This window comes from Onychostoma macrolepis, chromosome 19 (assembly GCF_012432095.1).
Source record: "Onychostoma macrolepis isolate SWU-2019 chromosome 19, ASM1243209v1, whole genome shotgun sequence".
NCBI lineage: Eukaryota > Metazoa > Chordata > Actinopteri > Cypriniformes > Cyprinidae > Onychostoma > Onychostoma macrolepis.
The window spans coordinates 4,301,746-4,322,997 of NC_081173.1; the positions used below are offsets into that span (position 1 = coordinate 4,301,746).

Sequence of the window (21,252 nt, forward strand, 5' to 3'; positions counted from 1 at the left end):
GAAATAAAAATTTTAATTTTTACTCCACACATCCAAAACATGTGCATGCCCAGCAAATAGACACAAAAAAACGTTGATATTCGATATTTGATAAAACTTTGACATAATACAATGTCACAGATCACTATTTTCCAGAGACACAAAATTAGACTAACCTCAAAACAGCTTCAAATGACTAATTCTCACAAATGTTGATATTCAGATGAAATGACAACATTAAAAATAGTATAGCTGTTCATCAAAAGTGCTGAGACGAGATTCTGTGCCCTCTGTGGTTGAGAATAAATTTGTGGTGGATCTTGCCCCTTTTTACCTTATACTGTGTACTAAGCAGTATACTAGTGTTTTATTCTGATCACAGCCAGAGAGTGAACTTTCTTATAATCTTTTGTAGAGCCCATTGGCTGCATAATGTTGTTTCTTCAGAAATAGCTGCAGTCGCTCAATGCATTTCCATCTTTGATTTAATTCCACTTCAGTCAAATGAAGTGAACAAATTGTGGCTGGCAAACGTAAGTGCCTAAAGCAGTGGAACAGCTTAAATCACATGATAATATGCTTGAATAATCTGCATGCATAAGGACTTGTTTTCTTGACAGCTAGTGTTGCTTTCCAGTGGCTATTGATTTTGGTTTTCCTGCTCTACAGTTTCACAGATGATATAATTGAAACAATGTGTTTACAGTGTTGCATCGCTCTATTAAAACTGATTAAAACTGAATGAAACATTGACTGAAATGACACTGTTACACCATCACATGACCTCATTACATGCTTAATACAAAGAGGACAGTTATTAATCCAATTTTGTGTAGAATTATCTTAACATCAGGCTGTAAGATCAAATAATGAGTCAGACGTGTTAAAATCACAGATGTAATAGCTCCTAGTTTATGTATCACACTGGAACATTCATTGCATTGCATTCTGTCAGATACAGAAGGTCTTGTGTGTGTTCTATACAGAAAATCTGTAAACTGCAGACAGAATCAATTCTGGAGAAGCATATCTCTATGCTGTTGAGTGAGTAATAGCCTACGTAAAACCACTTTTCCAAACACAGTATATCAGATCTGTGGGTACACTGGAAAAACATTAAAATGTCTCAGATCAGTTCCAGAAGACACTAATAAAACATTTTAATGATTTTAGGAACTAGTGGTGAACTTTTTTTATTTATTTATTTATTTTTTATGATATGCAGTGATTTAATGATATAAATAACATAAAATGTTTCCTTACTGAGATAAGCAAACAGAGCAACTATAAATAAACATTTTCGTATGCATTCCAACAGAACAGTCTCCAGAGAAGTTGCATGGATCAAGCATGTTTTCTTGGCACTCAAGCGTCATGAACTAAATCCTAGATACTAGTGCCATCTAGTGGCGAACAAGATCCCAGACGGTGGAACCTATGTTAAGAAAAAGCACTCCTAAAAAGAATCAGTCACTGGCAAATATTAGAGAAATGTTGCTTGTATTTTATATTTCTTTATTTTTCCAGAAAACGCAGGTATTTTTAAAGGGTTGTCAATGGACACCAGGTGGCGCAGTTCCGCTTCACCAGAAGAGACTCACACAGTGAGTTTTTACAGTCCCTTTCCTGACACTTTTTGATTAGACTACTAGAAGTTATTATCAAAATTAAATATTTTATGCTTTGTTTTATATCACATTTTAATAATCTTTTGTTAGGTGTTCAATAAGTGCATTTACTTTGATATGTTGACTAACACACTAAGGCACATGTGAAGTACTTTGAACTGTAGTGTTATTTAATATTACATTTATTGCTAATATTAATGTTAATTACTTTTAAATGTACTAAATTGCACATTCGTCATTACAAAGGTGTAATTACAAATATATTTAAATTCATGATGTTCTCATAGACATTAAAGTATATTTTAGTTTAGTTGTATATGCTTGTCAATACATGCTGCAATACATAATATTTCAAAGACAACAGAATTAAGAAATGACATATGAAGATGTACTAAAGTCCTATATGTGGGTCCAAAAAAAAAAAAAAAAACTTCTAAGGTTCAGGTAATGGCTTTACTACAAATGTAAACTATAATACATTTTTATTTAAACACAGCCAACCGTCTCAAGACATAACATTTGGTCTGTATTTAGTGTATAATACTTCTTTTTAAAAGTATGCCAAAGCGTAGGCCTACTTCTTTTTCACAAGGGTTAGTATGCAGCAGGCCAGTATTCTGTTCTGATCATAGCTCTAGTACACTTTTAAATCCATAAGTCCTGAATATCAGAATTGCCAAGTACAATTTCCTCTAAAATGGTAATGAAATAACAACCTTCACACATGTTCTGGCACTCAGAAGCACACTAGAAAATGTATGTGCACCACGTCTGACGTTTATGAGGCAGCAGAATGCATGACAAACTCCAGACTGGCCTGTTAGTACTTTGTATTTATTTGTGCAAATGTTGCAGAGGTCTTGAGAAACAGAGGATCAATTTCAGCATTCATAAATAACATTCAGTTTGCATATTAAGTCAAAACCTGGATAACAATACAACACCCACATTCCCATTTCCAATCGAACACAAAGTGTCCACGCATACATGAGTCCAACGATGAAGAACTAAAACATTACAGTATTGCTGCTTTGAGAGTTAGTGCATTAAGACTGTTCTTTTACTAATTACCGATAGACAGCAGTGGGTCAGGAATGCAACGTGAAGAACAGCAGACGTGACGAGGTTTAGAGAGAAACACTCAGATTAACTAGTTAACTTTTCAACTAGATCTTCAACACGGTGATCAGGGAACTCGGAGGCTTCATTTCATCCACATTAGAAGGTACTTGTGCACACTTAATACCATGTTCAAACACAATATGTTACAAAATCATGCTGAAGTCCTTTGGGAAAATAATGAATTACTGGTGAGAAGATTCTTGTTCCACATGATGGATCAGGGCTGCATGGTAATGGTGAAATGGTTGATCGCGATTATTTTACTCAAAAATATTATCACGACTATTGTCTTTTTCTCTTTTTTACATTTCATCAGAATTATTGCACTTTCATTCAGCACAAATCAAGAGAATGTCAACTCAAATGGTTTCCTTGCAGATTTAGTTGCTGCAAACAGCCAAACTACCGCGTGAAAGAAAACAACTTTTATTTGAGCAGAATATCTCAACAGAGATGGCTAAACTGGTGTTTTTAGCTCAAAGGTGCTTTTTCCGTAAGGTAGAGAAAGCGTGTGTGAATGGTTGCCTAGTTGGGAAGATTTTCAATTGAAAGTAGTCTCGGAAAGTAGCTAAAGTCTGTCCAAAAAAATCACTTGGTTTGTCGCTACTAGCCGCGTTTCCATTACCCGTCAAATTGTGCAAATTGAAAATATGCTCAATGGAAACACGTCGATTTCGCAAAAACTTGTGTATCCATGTATCACAAAAAAAGTTTATACGCTCGCATGAGGTGATTTTTCAGGCAATTGGAACAATATTTCGCAAAACTCCTTTGATGTACTATAACCTCCAAGAAAGGCCTCATATGTGGCCACTCTCAAGCATAAAGGGTTTACGCCTCTGTCTCCTAATAATAATGGCTAGTGCGGTGGCTACGATATACATAAAGCTATTAACATCCGTCGCCACAACTTATCGCGAGAGCAAACAATTATGTTTTAGTCACATAGCATTGGTTAATGGAAACACTGTCATTTCGCAACAGTTTTTTATCGACATTTATAAATATCGCAAAAGATTTGTGCAAATCTGTAATAGAAATGCATTGACTTTTGAAAAAAGTCACTAATAAGGTCTGAAAAGTTGATAAATCTAGTGACAAAGTCGCTAAGTTGGCAACACTGATTAAGTAAACCACTGGACAGAAAATGTATCAGTTCATGAAAAGAGCTATGATTGGGGGGATTTAAACTCTTGACATCTGGCAACCGCAACAATGAACGATAGTGGAGTCTTGATACCAATGTACGATAACGCAAATGACAAATTAAACAAACGTTTTCAGGGCAAATTACCAGTGAGCAAATAGCGCAGATTTTTTCGAAGAGGGGCAATTTTCAAAAATTCGAGAGGGGCAGAAATTATCATGATTATAATACAATTCATCGTGCAGCCCTATGACGGATGAAGAATGATTGTGAGCTATATTCTCCAGGCATGCTCTTATTTTTTGCATAAAGAAGATTGGTTCTTTGCTTATTGAAGCTTGACCAATGCATCCCCAATGAGACCTAAAAGAGGCCAGAGAAATGGATCCCAGAGTTCATGTCCACAGCGAGGACGACAGTGCTCTTGTTCCATTATTGCTGTCCCGATGAAGCTCATTTTGGAACTCACTGTTAATATTGACAATTGTCTTAAAGGCAATTGCTCTGCAGTTCACTCTTGAGACCTTTGTGCTTGTTTATATGGAAACACTGTGCAAAGTTTTCCAGTCATCAATCTGTTAACGGAAGTCCATACTTCTTATTTGCTCTCCAGGTTGCAGAGTTGATGGCATTCCTCTACAGAAGAATAATACAGCCGGCAGTTTCGTAAACCTGGAGGTCTTTCTGGGAATATCATACCTGTTTGTTTGAAGTCACAACCAAAACTCGATGAATCAATTAATCAATCAATCTCATGAGCACAAATTCAAATAATCCAAGAAATGCATTAACATCCACCATCACAGGACATTGCTCAGCGCAGAGAACTGAATTTTGGGTCTCTGTTCTTGGAGTCTTTCCGTCTTGAACTGTGGCTGTGATGAGGTCTTGGAGAGGAGTTGGAGGTCTTGTGGGTGGGGTTGTGAGTGGTTTGTTTTGCCTTGGATCTGTGGTGTGAGTGATGTTTGTGAGGGGTGTTGGTCGACTGGTGTCCTCCAGCGGTCTTGGGCAGCTCCGGGGCAGGTGACGGGACGATCTCTGGAAGAGTCTCCAAGACGGCCGGCACGGCTTGAGGTTTGGCCTGCGGACAGGAGCTTGTGAGGAGAGGAGATCGAGAAGCCGTTTCCAGCAGACCTTTGGTTCCCTGTGTGCACTGTGGAGGAAGATGGGAAAGATGGATGGAGAGTTATGATGGAAATGAAGAACCAGGGATAAGGGAACAGGTGTGACAAAGACAAAAAAGGAAGTAAATTCGTGTTAGAAAGAGTGAAAGTAAAATATTTTGAGGTGGTTTAAAAGGAAAAGCTTATATAGCTGAGCAATAAAGCCACAGCCATTCAGATATCAGCATCACTGATGACTCATGCAGATGATTCTTCTTCCTCTGCTATACAGAACTAAATATGACCAACTGAGTCATATTGAAGTGCTCATATAAATTCTGCTAGGAGAGAACAATGGGAATTAACAGCAGCAAAATCATGAGACTTACAGATAAGGAGTCAAATCAGAACAGATTAGACAAAATACTATCTTAAAGGGTATTTCACTGAAAAATCTAAATTATGTGGTTATGTACTCAACCTCATGTTGTTTAAAACGTGTCTTTTTCCCCCCCATACATTAAAGGAGATGTTTAGCAGTACTTCAAGCTGCTCTAAGCAGATGTGCTGCACAAAAAAAAAAAAAACACATTCAAACTTGGCCCCTCCTCATGGGTGGAACACCATAAGAAGCCACACCCCCTGTTGCTGACATCATCAGTGTTGCCGGATTGGGCAGTTTTGGGTTTGATTGTGTGGGTGTTTAGTTTGGGTGGGTGGACAAAATTTGGGATAATTTAGAAACAGTTTGGCAGTTTTTAATGTTTACATTTTATAGGCAAGTAACAAATTTGCCTATAGAAGGCAGACGTGATGATTCATGAGTGATGGGGTTTTAACACAATAAGGAATCAGATTTTAAATTTGTAGCTGTATATTCAAGTTATCACTATGTAAAAGTGTCATAAATATTAGTTGTAGCTACAGTAAAAAGTGAAAGCGCTGAATGTTTTAGGTGGGTTTTTCTTGAAATGTGCAGGTTTTAAAGATCTTTTGTGCTTAAAATCATTGAGCCAATCTGGCAACACTGGATATAACTTCAGTTGCCAGAATACACACAGCCCAGCCGACTCAAGAGACTGCCTGCGGGAAGATGAGTGATGATTTAACTATTTCCCCAAATATTGTGTTTATCATGCAGAATAATATATATATTTTTTTTTTTTTTTATATGAATGAACAAATGACTAGCTGCAATTTGCGAGCAATTTTAGCCGTCTTCAGGCTTGTTTGCCTAAAACAAAAGTAATTATTTTTGTGTCGAGACAGAAGAAATTAGCGGAGCTTTCCAAGCTTCAGACAAAATAAGCTGTTCATTTAATCAATAAATCAAAAAGTTTTACAAAACAGCCTAGCCTTTTGATCAGCCTAGTGATTTAGCGGTTTGAATAATACTCTCAGTCTGACGTCCAATTTGAAATAACCAGAATATGACTTACATCAGTCTATTTACTGACAATATTCTCATGTGACAATGTGTAATTAAAGATGCATATTGTAATAATAATGAATCAACAATATGGTCTAAACCATTTCTAAAAAAAAAAAAAAAAAAATTGTGTGAATTATGTAAATGTTTTTTTCTTGTTCCTCTCACAAAGCTATCGCATGGCCTCAAAATATAGATCATATTGATAGATTATTGTGCCTCCAGGAACAAGGACTGTAAATCTTGAACATACATTGATTGTATGGAAAACAAGAGCTTGGACATTCTGCTTAACATCTCCTTTTGTTATCCACAGAAGAACAACATGAGGGCATAAAAATGACTTTTATGTTTGGATGAATTTCCCTTTAAGATTTTGGTCCATGGCATGATACTACAGCTTAACCAGACTGACTAAATCAAAGTCAAAACATATATACACAAATGAAACATGAAATAGTGGTTAGTGGTCAGAATGGGAGGAGGAGGAGCAGTGCTGATCGTGTGCTGATGCTGTAAAACATCAGCACTATTAGCTCTGGCAGCAGCACTCATTCAGGCAGCATGCAGGCCGAAAGCACGTGGAGCCAATGTGACGCCACCTACAGGAATCTACCAGTGTGCCCCAAACACCCGCCTGAGTCTTACCAACCTCCCCACAATCCCCTACTTCTGCCCACTGAACCATCAGCCGGCACAAGACAGGGCGAAATCCAGGCAATCTTTCTCCTAAACACACATGCACACACACACATATAGAGGACAAGGGTTAATGTGCTAAGACCGATAAGTGTAACAGCACTAATGTGCACTAATGCATCAGAACATGCCAGGAAAACATACGCAACTGTGAGTAAACAAACAACTCGATACCTACATACTCAAAACAACAAATACGCATGCAGGACAAGAATTCTGTGGTTTAGTTTGAAAAATATTTATTTAACATTAAAATGCATTTTCAATATATACAAGCACAAATTTGTTCAAAAAGTACAAAATGTCAGCAATGTTCTTCATTAAAAAAAAAAAAGAAAAGAAAATGATTTAAACCCGTGCATTCATAATACATAAAATCCCATAGGGAAATTTCCATGTCACATGCAAACTATTTCACAATATATGCACATGCACACAGACACAACCACACGTCAAGTGTGAGTACCGGATCCCTACACTACTGTGCAGAGATGCATTAGCACCTTATTAACTTTACCTGCATTTTTTGAAATAGTTTAATAGAAGTCATATTTACCACAGCTATTTATTTTGGACTTCACAAAACAGGATGACATGCACTTTTCCGCCAAGTTACAACCGAAGAAATGTACATAAACACTAGAGCTGTTAGCTGTTGGTTTGTTTGTTCACTGATGAGAGGCACTTTTGTTTTGGTGACAAGTTCAACATGTGAGCATAAACCAAATAAATCTGGAAAAAAAAAAAAAAAACTTCAAGGCACATTCAAGTTGATAAACAGCTACAAGAAAATACAAAAAACTAAAAACAAACAAGTTGCTTGTTTGTTTGAATCAAACAACCTGAATTATACAAACAAACAAACAGCTTGAGTCGTTTTTACATGCTCAGATTATACTAAAAACAAACAACTATAATAAATTAATGGAAAATAAACAACATTTGTGAGAGGCGTTTGCTTATCCTCAGATGTTTTTCAAGAGCACCATCGTGCGTCATAATCTCACAAGACTTTGAAACTTCGAAGAGCTTCAAAAATAAACACCATCACCTGAAACTGCAGCGTCTTTCTTGCTCACAAACTGAATTCTACCTAGTGTCACAGGAAGCCAAAAGTTTCATTTCCTTTTTTGTAATAAGATGCACAGTTGTGCAAAGTAAAACACGTCAGCTAAACCCATTGCTCTGTAAACCATATACACTCCAACCCACTGATCTACGAGGGAGCCAAACCATAGAGAATGAGTACATAAACATTTATTTCCCTTTCAAACTCAAAGTAAACAACACAAATCTCATCTATATATGTGACTTTGACCAAAGGCGGCACAGCCGTAACAGCTCTCCTCAACACCAAACAAATCTGAGACAGCCGCACTTGGCTGCAGCCCAGCGAGCTGAACGCTGTCTGACATCTAAATGAAGGGTGCGACCCATGCCAAAACGCATCAAACAACGCAGCAAGACGAGAAAATGCTGGCTTTGGATCAGACACAGGAAGTCAGGCTGTCGAGTGGCTCTGAATGGAGATGGCAGGTTGCTGTAGGGTTACGACCGGGGGTGGAGGAGGAGGAGGTCGAGGTCGGCCTGAGGTGACTGCTCTTCCTACCATGTTTATGTCGTTTTTAGCAGCCGGGAGTTCGATTTCCACAGGACTGGTCTGGACGGAGTCATCGGCGGGCACAAAACCTCGCCTGTCAATCAAACTGACAAGACAAGAGAGCAGGCAAAGGAATTACAACAAAGCCACAGTGATAAACAGAGGCTTCATACAGTGGATATAGTTTTCACTGGCATACTGGAGACCATATACACTCATCTACACACGTCTCACCTGGGTGGCATGGGTCCACAGAGCACAGAACAGCAGTTTTTGATAATGCTGTTGTAACTGTAAGGATTTCCAACGTCCTCATTTCCACTTTTCCCTGACCAGGAGCCTTTAATCTGTAATACGGACATAAAAATACACATACAATCCATGAAATATTTAGGCCTAAATAATAATAAAAATTTTTTTTTTTAATTATGTATTTTCAACGGTGGCCGAGAGAGCTCAATGTGCTGCAACTTAAGAAAATGCATGCAAGTAGAAAAAACACCAGCAACTTAAGCAAACATCTTCATCAGAAATGCTCTGCAAATATGCACAACGTGACCAAATACTTTGTGTTGTGAGTATTTGCAGCATGTTTCTGTATCTGATTGTATGCAGTATGTTTTGTTACACTGGTGAAAATGTTTTCTCAATTTGCTGGTGTTTTTTTTTTGTATTTGTTTTGTTGTTGTTTTTTTAATGTATGACTAACAAATAAGCATCACATTAATTTTATTAATTTACGACAAAGCCGTGCAAATCAAATGGTAGAAAAATGTATTTGAATTACATATAAATTATCTTAAATTTAGGCCTAAATTCTTGAGTGTATTAGAGGTAAAACAACTTTTACACCTCTTAAGTTTTGAAAGGAAAACACTTACATCCTCATTGGTAGTAAGATTTGCAGCCACCAGGTATGTATGGAAGCCTGAGAGGCCCAAAATGGACCAAACTGAAAAGAAGCAAACCACTAACTCAAGAGCAGTGAAGAAAGTAAAGGAAAACTTCAGAATTTGCACCAGTAATGAATATTAATAGCACACAGTACAGGAATATTCTGGGTTAAATATAACTTGATCAACTGCATCATTTTGACTAGTCCCTCGGTTTGCACAAACATTGCACTTATAATGGAAGTGTGCCAAAGTGCTGAGCCCTGCATATGACACACAGAGGGAATAAAAAAAAAAATAGATATTATGGCCATGGATTAGGAATTCATTCCCTTGTTTCAGTTAAATCATGGCCACAGTTTAACTAAACTAAAGGGAATGAATCGGTACAATATGGCCATGATTTAACTAAAATAAAGGAACTTCTTATTAAATCATGGGAACGATTTATCTAAAACGAAAGAAAAAATACAATGTGGCCATATCTATCCCCCACCCCCACCCCCACCCCCACCCCACATGTCATGTGCGGTACTCCATACAGAAGTGTTCAAAGCAGAAATGTGACATGTTGGGTGGCTGGAACAATTGCATTCAGAGGCACTCAAACTATGACTATACTAGCTATATAATACTATCAAAAATCCTGTATTTTACATGGGTTTTCAGTATGAAGACTTGCCCCATAGATTTGCATTGTAAGCACATTACTACAAACCCAATTTTCATTTGTTTTTATAAACTGAGGCAAAAGTTGACATAATTTTCTGTGTCATTTCTTGTTCATTGAACTTCACTTGTATTTAACCCAGTACATTCCTTTACAGCAATAACACTTTTTGTAAATTAAACATCTGAAATCAAACAACAAATGAAAGGATATCTGGCAGGACTCGCTTGGAGAGCGAAAACCAACCCATTTCCTCCTTGTGACCCTATAAAAGAGAGCATTAGTCACTAAAAGCTTTTATCAGATCTTAAGCCATTTAGGTCCAATAAGAGATTCACATGGCCTCTCACCTGCTCATTTGGCATCTGTGCTTGCCTTTTTAATAAATACAGCATAGTGCAAACAAACCAACTCTTTGATTAAAAAGAGCTGATGTAAACACCACCACTCTATTATCGGGACACATCTGACTAAATTAAATGGTTTATGCTTAAAAACTGGAAATGAGTTTTGTCTAAATTGTTCCAATTTGGAACAATGGAACAACGTTATATGTTAACTCCTTCAATGCTGTTCAAACACATCCCAACTTGCACCTCATGAAGTAAGTGTCTCTATTATAAGTTACACTATTATTCAAAAGTTTTGGATTGGTATAACGTTTACAGTAAAAACAGTAATATTGTGAAATATTGTTACAACTTAAAATAACTGTTTTCTATTATAATATATTTTAAATTGTAATTTATTTCTGTGATCAAAGCTGAATTTTCAGCATCATTACTCCAGTCTTCAGTGTCACATGATCCTTCAGAAATCAGTCTAATGTGCTGATTTACTGCTCAAGAAAAACATTTTATTATTAGCATTTTTAGGAAAAGCCTGATTTATTAGGATTTTTTTTTAGGATACTTTGATGAAAGTTCAGCATTTAATTGAAATAGAAATCTTTTGTAACATTATAAATGTCTCTAATGTCACTTCTTAGAAAGGCAGTAACTACTCTGGTTAGGGTTAGGGTTACAAATAATACACACACACACACAGAGCTCTTAACTAGAAAGTGATATGACCTCACCGAACGGATGCTAAATTCACACACCACCCGAACGGATGTTAAATTCACACACCACCCAATGATGTATATATTTGTTTGAGCTCACAGATACAGAAAGAGTTGGCAAGGAAAATGAAATGACACATACTTAGAGCCAGGTGTGTGGTTACACAAGCGAAGATGAAGGCCGTGAGGAAAGACAGTGAGACGATGAAGGTGTAGAAGAAGCGATAGTTTCGTTTTCCCACACAGTTGCCGACCCAGGGGCAGTGATGATCGAAGCGCTCTGTCAAACACACACGACAGCAAGCCATCACACGGCTCGTGATTTATTACAGCAGGAAAACAAATCTGCTGGCTTAAGAACAAGTGAGAACTTCAGAGATCAAACCTAAATGCAGACCGCTTCAAACCGGCTTAAACGTTATAAATAACAGCTAAATCTGAGAAAGATAACATCCTACGTGGATTCAAGTGTGAAACTGCACACAATAAACACACTGGCAATTAATATCGAATGTTAGGAGTTTTCTGAGCACAGTGTTTGCCTGTAAAAAAAAAAAAAAAAAAAGAGCATTTTTTTTTCATAGAGGAATTGATTTTTAACAAAATTACAAGCACTTAAAGACAGAGCTACTGTGAGCAACATTGCTGTTAATCAAAGGTATATGCATTTGTTGAAACCAACGGATTTAAATTTGATTGTGTCATTTGCAATGCTTCATGGGACTGTACTTCTTTTCCACATAAAGCCTTACAACTACACAGTTTTGAACCTTTGTTTCATTTTCAGACACTCAAAGTATGTGGTTTTGGTAACACTTTAGATTAGGGAACACATTCACTATTAACTAGTAGCTGATAGTGGGTTGGTTTGATTAATGGCTTACAATGCTTTAAACAAAGACTTTTTAAACTCTTCCTCTAAAAGAGAAAAAACACTTCAGGAACAAAGACCAATAAAAAAAAAAGGGGGCGGGCACAAGGGCTGCACAATTTGAGTAAAAATCGAATTGTGATTTTTCCTGAAAAAATTGTATAGCTATAAATGAAAAACACAAATAATAAGGAAAAACATGAAATATTACTATTGTGATATTTCACAGTAAAACAGAAAATAAGTATATAAGAAAACACAATATATTTTATTTTACATTACTTAAAGGGTTAGTTCACCCAAAAATGAAGATTCTGTCATTAATTACTCGCCCTCATGTCGTTTTAAACCCGTAACACCTTCGTTCATCTTCGGAACACAAATTAAGATATTTTTGATGAAATCCGTGAGCTCTCTGACCCTCTATAGACAGCAAGGATTCTTACACGATCAAGGCTCAGAAACATAGCAAGGACATCAGTAAAATAATCTTTTGCGCACAAAAAAAAATAACTTTACTCAACAATTCGTCTCCTCTGCAGCGTATGCTATTCTGTCAGCTGAGTCACGCGCATACGTTGTTTGCGTTCAGATCAAAGCGCAAACACCGTAGAAAATGTATACGAGTAACGCAGCTGACACAGAAGAGCATATGCTGTTTATGTACGTGATACTCTCCAAAATGGCGCCAGGCTGACGCGGAAGAGACAAATTGTTGAATAAAGTTGTTTTTTTCTTTCTTTTGCGCACAAACACTCTCATAGCTTCGTAAAATTATGGTTGAACCCCTGATGTCACATGGATTATTTTAACGATGTCCTTACTATGTTTCTGGGCCTTGATCGTGGTAGGATCCTTGCTGTCTATGGAGGGTCAGAGAACTCTCAGATTTCATCAAAAATATCTTAATTTGTGTTCTGAAGATGAACGAAGGGTTTGCAACGACATGAGGGCGAGTAATTAATGACAGAATTTTCATTTTTGGGTGAACTATCCCTTTAATGTAAAATTATAATACTAGTATTTATGTCTGTCTTCACTTTCAAATGTTCAGTTCAACCATCAAAAACTACTTTTGATGGAAAAAAGCAGGGAACCTTAAAACTCCTCTTGTTGACAGCTCTTCTAGACGATCGGCACGTTGCGTTCACAAATGTGCATTACAGAGACTCAAACTGAGATCAGGTGCAGAGATGAGTTCATGAGGAGCGGCATTTACTGCGAGACGCTGAAAACACAGAATGAGCTGCTCACGAGTAAATAAACATCGTTCTGCTCTTCACTCTGAAACACGCAGCACATATATTGCATTAAACTACAGCCTTTACAATCTGATAATCCCTCCAAGCCATATCGCATTTCCAGTTTTTATTTCAATCAATCAATCGTGCAGCCCTAGCAGGCATCGTCGCACACACACTGCTATGTTGCTCTAGTTATATCTGAGTGGTGCTCCTGCACATCAAACAACGTTAATGCACTTAGCACTCCAGGTATGCATTATTTTAAATTCATATCAGTTCATCAGTCTATGTAAGCAGCTTTAGATAAAAGCATCTGCCAGATGCATGAAATTTAAATGTTAACTTGTAACCTTTAGTATGAGCAATAGCAATAATGACACTTGCATTAGCAATCGCCACTAATAATTATCATTAAAAGCATCCTCAGATTTGCTGCATGCGAGTGCTGCTATACGTTTCTGGAAGCTCCTCTCACCCACACAGTTGTCACACAGGCTGCAGTGGGAGGTGCGCGGCGGCCGGAAGATCTTGCAGGTGAAGCAGTACTTGAGTTTAACCACCTGCTGATTGATGACGACCTCCTTCGTGCGCGGCGGGGGGCGGTAAGATGAGGACGAGCCCGTCGGGTTGTCTGCAAGAGAGAAAAACACATTTCCAGCAGAGGATGAGATGTCAGGAAGGAATTTCAATAACAAACATTAAAGAAAACAACTCAACTCTGCGGCTGGGATCATTTTGATTTTTAAAGGCTCTTGAAGTTGAACAGAGTTTGATCTAAACAGCTCAAACACTTACTGGCTTTTGAAATTAGCCAGTAAGGGAGAATTGCTTGTGTTGTAAGCTTGAAAAAAATCCATTTAGTGTAATCATTGGAGCAAATGCGTTATTTAAAGGTGCTGCTTTCACAACTTCACATGAAAAAAAGATACATTAATAATATGCTACATTAAAAGCATTAAGCATAAGCAAGGAGGCAATCAAAAACTGTCTCAGGAAGAAAAAAAATGTTGGCTTTGCAGTTGTATAAATCTGTTAAATAAATGCACACCACCTTATTATGTTTCATATGGGCTGAACTAATTTAAACTCACTTCTTGTAATATTTTGCTATCATGATGAAAACAGAGATGTGTTCCAGCTCAAAGCAGAGACACACCTACACTAAATTTATTCTAACATCTAATTATAACGATGGCAACAGATGTAAGTAAATATGATCCCCTCAACAAACAGTAAAGCACACTAATAGTTCAGAGACTTGCAAACAAGGTTTTGCATTCGACTGTGCTGATTATTCCACTGTGTTTCTATGTAAACATTGCGGTCTTGTGAATGGCACACAATGGTTTAAAAAAAAAAAAAAAAAAAAAAAGAAAGAAATTGCTACTCAAACACTGCTTTTTTTTTTTTTATTATTCCACTGTCTCACACACACACACACACACACACACACACAATTAAGATTTATAGATAATTAAGTAAAAGATGATGCCCATTTAGCAAAAAGCAGCTAATTAATGACCCCTTAGAGCCGGTTCACACACAGTGAGTTTTTGCATTTAAAATTAAATAAACATTTAAGGTTTACAGATAATAGTTTTCATTTAACGTTGCGTCTGTTAATGAGAACTGCATTTTTGGAAAGCTGCAAAAGATGTGAAAACTGAGTGCAATGGTCCAGGACATGCATTTAGTGAAAAAGCAGCACAGTGAAAACACGTTGTGCTTGAATAACCCCTTACAGTCGGTTAAACACCATTTTTGCATATAAAACCACGAGATTCAAGAGGGGTAAAAAGCAAAAACCAAGAGATGCGTTCCTAAAAAGCTGAACTTATTTGAATGCATGTTTACACAAAGGAAAAGAAGTGCAATGGAATGCAAAAACACGTTATGTGTGAACGGCCTCTAATCTGTGATTTTCTGTCTGTGCACTAATGTGATTTTTTGTTTTTTTACTTGCTTTATTCCAATCCAGTCAAACACAGTACACAGTGATTGATCCTCAGATGCTCTCAAAAACAAACTCAGCTTAATATCTGCCACTTGGATATCAATTCTGACTTGAAATTTCGACTTAAGTTCAGCATGCATCACAGATATAAAACATGACAACTACACACAAACTAAGCCTTTATTCCAGAAGCAGCCTGCAGTGAAGGTCAGAAGGGTGAAAGCAAGCCAGACGGCTATAAATTTGTCTTGAAACACACACAAAAACGCTGTCACAGAAAAAAGATACATCATGCACTTCTCCATTTCCCAGTTCCTCACAAACACGTCAGTCTGAACCACTTGAGCAGAGCAGAAATTCTATTATTTTTATTAAAACTAATAACTACAGACCACTTCAGCTCTCTGACTGACAGATTACGTTCCTGTTTGGAGGACATCTAAAATAATAGATGAGTCTGCACCGCAATCATGTGACCTTGTTCAGAGAGAAACAAACCTCTCACTGCAACAACCAGACGTGAATGTGCTACTATTGAGCAGGTGAAGATCTCATTTTGAGTCCTGGGGGAGTGTGTGTTCATGACAATCATCCTGTCAGAGCCATCCTCTCCAATTAGGACAGAATGTCCTCTAATTTGTCATGGAGAAGAAGAGATGGCGGCACGTCCAGGGTCGTGGGATGCGGCTTTCTCTGTTAGAAGCCAAACTTAAAAAGATTTCCCAAATCAAACCAGCTCAGGCACATCTCTCAAACAAGGTTATTATTTACGTTTATGCATTTAGCAGACACTTTTATCCAAAGTGACTTACAACAGAGGAAAAGAGTCAATGATATCCATAGCGCACAATGCCAGGTTTGTTAGACAAGATTATTATAGATCTGCCTTCCAAATCATGGTCACATTAGCAAAGATTCTGCAAAATTTGACAAACAAAGAAGGACCATTTTTCCATTATTATTATTAGTGTAGCAATGCATGAAACTCCGCTGACTCAGAGATCACTTCCAAAACTGGTCAGCATGGCAAATTTGAGTTTTAAAAGTTTAACAAACTAGAATCCAATGTGAAATCCATGCGGTCAATGATTTGATCCAGAGTGACGAATGAACCAGAAGCAACATCAGACATCTCCTTCTTAGCTCATCATATAATCAACTGTCAAAAAACATTTAGCCAAACCTAGGTTAAAAATGCAAAGGAATCCGATTTATAACTGTATGCAGTATACAGCATATAGAGTGCACTATGCAGTGCGCTAGTAATCCGGAGACGTGTAGATGAGATGTGTGCTCCCTCACCGATCTGTTTCTCGATGTCTGCGGCCTCCTCTGGTGTGGCCCGGGGCAGAATCCCCGGATCCGTGAAGCTGGTCTGGAGGAGAGAGATGACCACAAACACAAACAGGACCCCTCCGATGGCCGGGATGCAGCTGGTGAGGTGCTTCACCAGGAACGGGCAGCTGGAACCACACAACGCCTCAATTAGGAAAACATTGATTGTGGAACAAGGAGGCTTTAAAACACTGTGCTGCTCCATTAAACTGTTCCATTCCCTGCAGCTCTGCAGATTCCCAATCCCACGTCTAACGCTAAACAAACGCCCTATAAAGAGAACGAGCAAACTGACGTCTAAAGTGTTGCAGAGCATTGAAAATAAACATAACAAAGATTTGAACATTAGAATCCAACTCAGTTTTTACTTAATGTGCTGCATCCACAGGGAAAAGCTTTAAAATTAAGGTGTTTGATTAACACCAAAATTAAATGAGCCACATTTAAGTAACCATACATTGTTAATTAAGTCCCTAAAAGTGGCCTCAATACAAATAATGTCCTGAGAGAGACATTTCACATGCAGATTCATACTACAACCTCTATTACTGTATGAATCAGAACAGGGAGGCAAGTTGTTACACATTTCGCTCCAGTGAATATACACCTAATAATTCATAATCTTGCCTACTGAATATTTAGTTACTATTATTATAAATGGAACGATTAATGTACTGCATATAGAGTACATATAACACAAATGAGCTATAGTGGGGGGAGGGGCATATTTCTAGCGGGCATGTTGTCACATAAAGGGGGTAAGTTGTCACAATGGAAACCTACTGTTTATCTTGCAGTTGCAGTTCAATATTATCTTCATTATGTAGTTTATGCTTGACTTAAAAATGAAAATACTTTCATTTCTATTTCCTTTTCTTTCTTCTGTGAACACAAAATAAGATTTCTTGAAGAATGTTGGCAACCAGTGCTGGGTAGTAACTGATTACATGTAACCTGGATTAAATAATCAGACTTTAAACATCAGTAGTCAGTATTTGTCAGTATTAGATTAGATTACATAAAATACTCATATTTACATGCTAACATTATTCACATTTCACAAAATAGCAATAAATTATTTATAATGTACTCATTCTCCTTTATTCTTCTTTTTCAACTTTTACATTTTAAAGTCAGAAGTAATTTAAAAGTAATCGAAAAGTAGTCTGAGTTTATTGCCTAAAAAGTATAATGCATTACATTATACTTACAATTTTTGTAATGTACTTTGTAATCAGTAACATAATACAAGTAATCTATACAACGGACTGCAAGTAATCTACCCAGCACTGTTGGTAACCAAACAGGTTTGGACAGACAGACAGACAAACAAATCTTTATATTAGCCTACACAAACAAAAGTCATGCAATTTTATAATGACATGAGGTCTTTCAGATGTCAGTTTTACATACATTCTAAACCATAAACATCTTAAAGACATCTAATAGACGTCTATTTGACATCTAAAAGGAAACGTCCTACAGACGTATTGCAGATAAACAAACACTCTAAAAAAATACATCTTCCAGATGTAAATGCAGACGTCAAATAGATGTCTCTGTGATGTACGTGTGCTCTCAGGGCCAGATCAAGAGACCTTTAACAGACATCTTGCAGATGTAGATGTGCTACATGTCACTTTGGATAAAAGTGTCACTTTGGATAAAAGCGTCTGCTAAATGACTAAATGTAAATGTAAACTTGTCCTATTTCAAGGGCATTTTGAAGCAGGTGCGTAAATACCCTGATAGCACACATACATCACGGAAATGTCTATTTGACGTCTGCATTTACATCTGCAAGACGTATTTTTTAGAGTGTTTGCTCATCTGCTATCCGTCTATAGGACGTTTCCTATCAGATGTCAAATAGACATATGTGACCCTGGACCACAAAACCAGTCATAAGTCGCTGGGGTATATTTGTAGCAATAGCCAAAAACACACTGTATGGGTCAAAATGATCAATTTTTCTTTTATGCCAAAAATCATTAGGATATTAAGTAAAGATCATGTTCCATGAAGATATTTTGTACATTTCTTACCGTAAATGTATCAAAACTTAATTTTTGATTAGTATTATGCATTGCTAAGAACTTCATTTGGACAACTTTAAAGGCGATTTTCTCAATATTTTGATTTTTTGCACCCTCAGATTCCAGATTTTCAAATAGTTGTATCTCAGCCAAATATTGTTCTATCATAACAAACCATGCATTAATGGAAAGCTTATTTATTCAGCTTTCAGATGATGCATAAATCTCAATTCGGAAAATTGACACTCAAGACCGGTTTTGTCGTCCAGGGTCACAAATATTAGATGTCTTAAGGATGTTTATGATTTAGGATGTATGTAAAACTGACATCTGCAAGACGTATTTTTAAGAATGCTTGCTTATCTGTAATATGTCTGTAGGACTAATCCAAGGGCATTTTGAAGCAGGTGCATAAATACCCTGATAGCACACATACGGAAATGTCTATTTGACGTCTGCATTTACATCTGCAAGACGTATTTTTAGAGTGTTTGCTCATCTGCTATCCGTCTATAGGACGTTTCCTATCAGATGTCAAATAGACATATGTGACCCTGGACCACAAAACCAGTCATAAGTCGCTGGGGTATATTTGTAGCAATAGCCAAAAACACACTGTATGGGTCAAAATGATCAATTTTTCTTTTATGCCAAAATCATTAGGATATTAAGTAAAGATCATGTTCCATGAAGATATTTTGTACATTTCTTACCGTAAATGTATCAAAACTTAATTTTTGATTAGTATTATGCATTGCTAAGAACTTCATTTGGACAACTTTAAAGGCGATTTTCTCAATATTTTGATTTTTTTGCACCCTCAGATTCCAGATTTTCAAATAGTTGTATCTCAGCCAAATATTGTTCTATCATAACAAACCATGCATTAATGGAAAGCTTATTTATTCAGCTTTCAGATGATGCATAAATCTCAATTTCGGAAAATTGACACTCAAGACCGGTTTTGTCGTCCAGGGTCACAAATATTAGATGTCTTAAGGATGTTTATGATTTAGGATGTATGTAAAACTGACATCTGCAAGACGTATTTTTTAAGAATGCTTGCTTATCTGTAATATGTCTGTAGGACTAATCCAAGGGCATTTTGAAGCAGGTGCATAAATACCCTGATAGCACACATACGGAAATGTCTATTTGACGTCTGCATTTACATCTGCAAGACTTATTTTTAGAGTGTTTGCTCATCTGTCATACGTCTATTGGGCGTTTCCTATCAGATGTCAAATAGATGTATATTAGATGCCTTAAGGATGTTTATGATTTAGAATGTATGTAAAACTGACATCTTACAGACATCTGTCAGACGTTTGTATACAGCAGATGCTTTCCAGATCTAGAGATCTTTAACAGACATCGTGCAGACGTCTCTAGCTTTAATTAACAAACACGTCCAAATTCAAGGGCATTTTGAACAGGTGTGTAAACAGACATGTTACAACCTGAGATGCACCTGTGACTTTCCTAGGCCTATACTACAGCGTCCCTCATGCTCTCAGACACTTCTTTCTTAGATGGGCTAGTGGCCACGCTGTATGCAAGCCAAAGGCAGCAGACTTACTCGAATATGAAGAAGAGTCCGCTGGTGAGCAGGATGAGCCCCAGAGTGAGCGGCAGCACGCCGCTCTGACGCGCCACGATGATGCGTCCGTCACAGCAGAAGCGGTTTTTCCCGGGAAACACCTCCCATTTTCTCCGGACACGTTTGGGCTTGTGCTCGGGCAGAGGTCGCGGCGGAGGCGTCGCGAGCGCCTGCGGATCTATCTGCTGATATTCGCGGTTCTTCATCCTTCACGGCGCTCAGCGTCCATCAAACATCAGCTGCTGCGCGGAGAGATGTCGCGCAATGGCGTCATTCCACGACCGCGTCCCGCTTTATTAGCCAACAGATCGCAATCTGATCGGTGCGCGACGAAACGCGACGGATTTACCAGCACGTGACGGAACGCGATGTGCAGCGGCGACCTCACAGACGCGTCCTCGCTACATGCTTCAGTAAAGCGGCGGCTTCGCTGTGGTCCAGTGGTGTAATAATAACCCGAACGCACGCTCCTCGTTGCTAAATGACGGACGCCGAGCGAGCATCAGTGTTTACATGAAGAGCGCAATGAATGAGGATCTGCGCACAGAAGATGCTTGCACACAGGATGTGACGCTACAGTCCTCAGATGCTCTTCACATGGCAGCAGGCTGCGTAATATCGCTCATGCCATAATCTTTTGAAAGCTTCTCATGGATTACCCATCAATGGTGTTTTGCGTGTCATTCTGACACAGAGATCAGTGGCATTCAGCAATATATATCTGTCTGTCTGTCTATCTACCTGTCTACCTGTCTGTCTGTATATCTATCTATCTATCTATCTATCTATCTATCTATCTATCTATCTATCTATCTATCTATCTACTGTCTGTCTATCTATCTATCTATCTATCTATCTATCTATCTATCTATCTATCTA

General features: G+C 37.7%; 1 protein-coding gene across 6 annotated transcripts; it reads right to left on the reverse strand.

Moving 5' to 3' along the window:
• Nucleotides 1-2,214: 2,214 nt before the first annotated feature.
• On the reverse strand, nt 2,215-21,021 carry zdhhc18b (zinc finger DHHC-type palmitoyltransferase 18b). Of its 6 annotated transcripts, XM_058754411.1 has the most exons (10): nt 20,353-21,018; nt 16,705-16,865; nt 13,924-14,079; nt 11,476-11,613; nt 10,484-10,535; nt 9,589-9,691; nt 8,942-9,054; nt 8,705-8,813; nt 7,831-7,839; nt 2,216-5,029 (listed from the first exon to the last, which is right to left on the reverse strand). In XM_058754411.1, the coding sequence occupies exons 1-10, from the start codon at nt 20,577-20,579 to the stop codon at nt 4,691-4,693; spliced, it is 1,407 nt and encodes a 468-aa protein (XP_058610394.1). In that variant the 5' UTR covers nt 20,580-21,018; the 3' UTR covers nt 2,216-4,690. The 6 variants fall into 6 exon arrangements, with proteins under 6 accessions (XP_058610391.1, XP_058610392.1, XP_058610394.1 ...); XM_058754406.1 differs by lacking the exon at nt 7,831-7,839 and having other exon boundaries at nt 2,217-5,029; nt 8,717-8,813; nt 20,353-21,016; XM_058754410.1 differs by lacking the exons at nt 2,216-5,029; nt 7,831-7,839 and adding an exon at nt 7,068-7,137 and having other exon boundaries at nt 8,717-8,813; nt 20,353-20,990.
• Between the last annotated feature and the right edge of the window lie 231 nt (nt 21,022-21,252).